Here is a 5,697-nt window from a genome sequence, read left to right as displayed (position 1 = left end):
ATCACCAGTTCGAATTTGATTTATAAATGAATGTTATATTCCCAATAGCATTTTATCCATACTATCATTTTAAAATACGATAATGTCTCTATCATTGTTATTAGAGCATGACGGATGACGAAAAAGTGGGATTTTTTATTAAAAAATATTTTTTGGAACTATTTTGTCATTTTTTTATCATCAGTTCGAATTTCATTTATAAATTGATGTTTATATTCCCAACTAAGCATTTTGTCCATACAATCATTTAAAAATATGAAAATGTCTCTATCGTTATAATTGGAACAATGACGGACGACGAAAAAGTAGATTTGGATTAAAAAAAAGAATTTTTAATAAAGTTTTATTTAGACTTGAATTCAACTAGTTTGACTTTGATATGAATAATAATCCTTCTCTAAATATTAAAAAGGCAAGTTTGAACCCTTTTTCATACTTGTAAAAATTTTCGAAAAAACCTCTTTTGACCCATTTTGTCATTTTTTTATCACCAGTTCGAATTTGATTTATAAATTGAATGTTATATTCCCAACTAGCATTTTATCCATACTATCATTTAAAAATATGATAATGCCTCTATCATTGTTATTAGAGCAATGACGGATGACGAAAAAGTGGATTTTTTATTAAAAAATATTTTTGGACTATTTTGTCATTTTTTTATCATCAGTTCGAATTTCATTTATAAATTGAATGTTATATTCCCAACTAGCATTTTATCCATACTATCATTTAAAAATATGATAATGTCTCTATCATTGTTATTAGAGCAATGACGGATGACGAAAAAGTGGATTTTTTATTAAAAAATATTTTTGGACTATTTTGTCATTTTTTTATCATCAGTTGGAATTTCATTTATAAATTGAATGTTATATTCCATTGTCCATACAATCATTTAAAAATATGAAAATGTCTCTATCGTTATAATTGGAACAATGACGGACGACGAAAAAGTAGATTTGGATTAAAAAAAAAGAATTTTTAATATAGTTTTATTTAGACTTGAATTCAACTAGTTTGACTTTGATATGAATAATAATCCTTTTCTAAATATTAAAAAGGCCAAGTTGAACCCTTTTTCATAAAATTGTAAAAATTTTCGAAAAAACCTCTTTTGACACATTTTGTCATTTTTTTATCACCAGTTCGAATTTGATTTATAAATTGAATGTTATATTCCCAACTAGCATTTTATCCATACTATCATTTAAAAATATGATAATGTCTCTATCATTGTTATTAGAGCAATGACGGATGACGAAAAAGTGGATTTTTTATTAAAAAATATTTTTGGACTATTTTGTCATTTTTTTATCATCAGTTCGAATTTCATTTATAAATTGAATGTTATATTCCCAACTAGCATTTTATCCATACTATCATTTAAAAATATGATAATGTCTCTATCATTGTTATTAGAGCAATGACGGATGACGAAAAAGTGGATTTTTTATTAAAAAATATTTTTGGACTATTTTGTCATTTTTTTATCATCAGTTGGAATTTCATTTATAAATTGAATGTTATATTCCCATCTAGCATTTTGTCCATACAATCATTTAAAAATATGAAAATGTCTCTATCGTTATAATTGGAACAATGACGGACGACGAAAAAGTAGATTTGGATTAAAAAAAAAGAATTTTTAATATAGTTTTATTTAGACTTGAATTCAACTAGTTTGACTTTGATATGAATAATAATCCTTTTCTAAATATTAAAAAGGCCAAGTTGAACCCTTTTTCATAAACTTGTAAAAATTTTCAAAAAAAACCTTTTTGACCCATTTTGTCATTTTTTTATCACCAATTCGAATTTGATTTATAAATTGAATGTTATATTCCCAACTAGCATTTTATCCATACTATCATTTAAAAATATGATAATGTCTCTATCATTGTTATTAGAGCAATGACGGATGACGAAAAAGTGGATTTTTTATTAAAAAATATTTTTGGACTATTTTGTCATTTTTTTATCATCAGTTCGAATTTCATTTATAAATTGAATGTTATATTCCCATCTAGCATTTTGTCCATACAATCATTTAAAAATATGAAAATGTCTCTATCGTTATAATTGGAACAATGACGGACGACGAAAAAGTAGATTTGGATTAAAAAAAAAAAATTTTTAATATAGTTTTATTTAGACTTGAATTCAACTAGTTCGACTTTGATATAATTAATATTACTTCTCTAAATATTAAAAAGGCCGAGTTAACTCTTTTTCATAAACTTGTAAAAATTTTTGAAAAAACATCTTTTGATACATTTTGTCATTTTTTTATCATTAGTTCGAATTTGATTTATAAATTGAATTTTATATTCCCAACTAACATTTTGTTCATACTATCATATAAAAATATGAAAATGTCTCTATCGTTGTTATTGGAGCAATCTCTCTCTCTTCAGTAATCAGCATTTCTTGTTATAAAAATAAATACATGTATATCTTTTTATATATATATTTTTTATGATAAGGCAAAAATATCAAACCTCTGTCGTCATTATTATTTTTATAAAAAAAACTAATGTCTAAAAGTCTCAGGACGTGTTAAAATTGATTTAAAAAAAAAGAACAAGAATTTTCTCACGAGACAAGTAGAAAGAGAGAGAATTATTAGTTTTTCGATCCTTTAAGACTCTCTGGTGTTTGGGAACGTGATAAATTTCATTATTATTATTATTATTATTTTAAATAATAATAATGATGCATTAACGACTATCGGCAATAATTTGAAAAGATTATTTCTGACGTTTTCTATCAATAAATCTGGAATTTGGATGTCAAAATGAACAATGATATTACCCTTTCTGGAAGGGTTGTCAAGAAAAGGTAGACCATATCCTGAGAGTATCTTCTTCGTCTGAGGTGTGATAATTATATTTTTGAAATCGAGTGTGACCCTTTGGCCTTCCAGAGTAGGGACAGACACGCTGGTACCACACCAGGCGTCTCTGATGGGGATTTTGACCGAATAGATCAAATTAGTATCATCTCTCTTAAATGCCGGGTGAGGCTTTTCCCTAATAACGAAAATTATATCAGCCGGGACCTTGCCAGGCGACTCGTCTCCCATTCTTTCGAATTTGATCTCAAAACCATCCTTTGTACCGGGCATAATGTTAATGCTCAATATTTTCTCTTCTCTCTTGGTGGTATATTTTCCATCATCGCTAAACACACTCCGCGTGATTTTCATCTTTTTGATTACTCCTTGAGCTATTTCTTCGAGAGTCACGTACAGGTCCCGGTAGATTGGAGGATCCTGATGATGATGATGATGATGCCTTCCCCCCCTGTGATAGTGTTTGTGATTACAGTTGAAACCTCCCATTCGATGCCTACCGATGCCTCTCCACATCATATGAATATCATCATCATCATCATCATCGTCGTCGTCAGAGTTATTAAAGAAGTGATTAAAATTACCGTGGGTGCCGAAGAACTGATGGAAAATGTCGTCCATTGGACCGCTAGTAGTAGTAGTGGTAGATGTATATGTAAAGCGAGTTTTGGGATCGCTAGTAGTAGAGGTATATGTAAAGCGAGTTTTGGGATTGCTAGTAGAGGTATATGTGAAGCGAGTTTTGGGATCGCTAGTAGAGGTATATGTGAAGCGAGTTTTATTATTACCCTCCTTAGGTACCTCCTCATCCTCCATTTTACCTTTCACATGTTGATCGTAACACTCCCGCTTTTTCACATCGCTCAATATTTCGTAAGCTTGCGAGATGGCTTTAAACCTTTCCTCTGCATCCGATGATTTATTTTTATCTGGATGGTATCTAAGTGCCATTTTTCGGTAAGCTCTTTTAATATCTTCCATTGAAGCATCTTGGGAGATACCTAGGATCTTGTAATAGTCCATGCTGATGATGAACTAAGTTTGGTTGGCTGCGCTAATGCGCATTTTATATTCAACAATGCTGAATGAATTATCTGGGAGCTATATACTACATATATGTAAATTAAAAGAGACAACCAAATATATTCCCCCTTTGGATTTATTCTTAATCAGAGTAATGGATATTTAAATAGTCTTTTCAAAAAGGATTAATAATTGTATTCTTCATTCAGGAGTTATATATCTATATAAATATATATATATGTGTGTGTAAAAATCATTTCTCTATCATAAGTCTTTTCAAGAGAATTAATAACTGGCGTATTCTTTATTCAAAAGTCATTTTAAAAAGTTTAAGTAGTCGCAACAAGGATTGGGGAAACCATTTCTCTATTCAAATAGTTTTGTCAAAAAGGATTAATAACTGCATTCTTTATTCAGGAGTTATATCTATATATATGTGTGTGTGTAAAAATCATTTCTCTATCATAAGTTTTTTCAAAAAGATTAATAACTGGCGTATTCTTTATTCAAAAGTCATTTTAAAAAGTTTAAGTAGTCGCAACAAGGATTGGGGAAAACCATTTCTCTATTCAAATAGTTTTTGTCAAAAAGGATTAATAACTGCATTCTTTATTCAGGAGTTATATCTATATATATGTGTGTGTGTAAAAATCATTTCTCTATCATAAGTCTTTTCAAAAGGATTAATAATGACTGGCGTATTCTTTATTCAAAAGTCATTTTGAAAAGTTTAAGTAGTCGCAACAAGGATTGGACAAACCATTTCTCTATTCAAATAGTCTTTTCAAAAGGATTAATAACTGCATTCTTTATTCAGGAGTTATATCTATATATATATGTAAAAATCATTTCTCTATCACAAGTCTTTTTAAAATGATTAATAAATGCATTCTTCATTCAAAAGTCATTTTTATTTTTGATAAATATAAAATTCTTCATGGAAAACTTATTACGACTTGCTCGGCCTGTATCCACTAACTAACTAACCTACCTAGACTATCGATCCTTAACGATTCCTATAGAAGCCTAGTGAGGGTAGCCAGTATCGATCTTTGCCTAATTTTACCCCGAAAAGTATTGGATAAGTATGTGTGCGTTCTTACTGTAAACATATATAATCAATCTTGCAAAATAGCGCAGAAGAAGTATTGAAGCAGAGAAGTATGTGTTGTTATGAGAATTAGAGATATCATCATTAAGATGTTAATTTAACAAGCATCATTCCTTTTCAATGTCAAGCCTATACACACTTTAGATATACTAGCAAAATAGGACTACTGCACTGCTGCTGCATCATTATTATGACAGCTCGCGTGTTTCTTTAGTGCAAAGCAAGCAAGTCTGTGTAGAGAGTATCTGGGAGCTATATACTACATATATGTAAATTAAAAGAGACAACCAAATATATTCCCCCTTTGGTATTTAGATCTTAATCAGTAATGGATATTAATAGAGTTTTATGTTTGTTTGTATAAAATTTTTTGGAAATACCAGTGCTAGCTCCTAGCTAAGGAGGGTTGCATTCTTTATTCAAAAGTCATTTTAAAAAGTTTAACTAGTCGCAAATCATTTCTCTATCATAAGACTTTTCAAAAGGATTAATAACTCTATTCTTTATTCAAATTCATTTTAAAAAGTTTAAGTAGTCATCGCAAGGTTTGAGAAAATAATTTATCTATTTAAATAGTCTTTTCAAAAAGGATTAATAATTGTATTCTTCACTTCAGGAGTTATATATCTATATAAATATAATATGTGTGTGTGTCATCATTTCTCTATCATAAGTCTTTTCAAAAGGATTAATAACTGGCGTATTCTTT

General features: G+C 29.1%; 1 protein-coding gene across 1 annotated transcript in view; it reads right to left on the bottom strand.

Annotated features, from left to right (window-relative positions):
• LOC135208132 (dnaJ protein homolog 1-like) overlaps positions 1 to 3,877 on the bottom strand; it is an 8,770-nt gene extending 4,893 nt beyond the window's left edge. The window contains exon 1 of the mRNA XM_064240281.1: positions 2,815 to 3,877. Coding sequence (XP_064096351.1) covers positions 2,815 to 3,877 — 1,063 coding nt within the window. The remainder of the gene's footprint in view (positions 1 to 2,814) is intronic.
• Positions 3,878 to 5,697: the final 1,820 nt, after the last annotated feature.

Source organism: Macrobrachium nipponense, chromosome 34, assembly GCF_015104395.2.
Source record: "Macrobrachium nipponense isolate FS-2020 chromosome 34, ASM1510439v2, whole genome shotgun sequence".
In the NCBI taxonomy this organism is placed as follows: domain Eukaryota; kingdom Metazoa; phylum Arthropoda; class Malacostraca; order Decapoda; family Palaemonidae; genus Macrobrachium; species Macrobrachium nipponense.
This window is presented reverse-complemented; position numbering and strand designations above follow the sequence as displayed.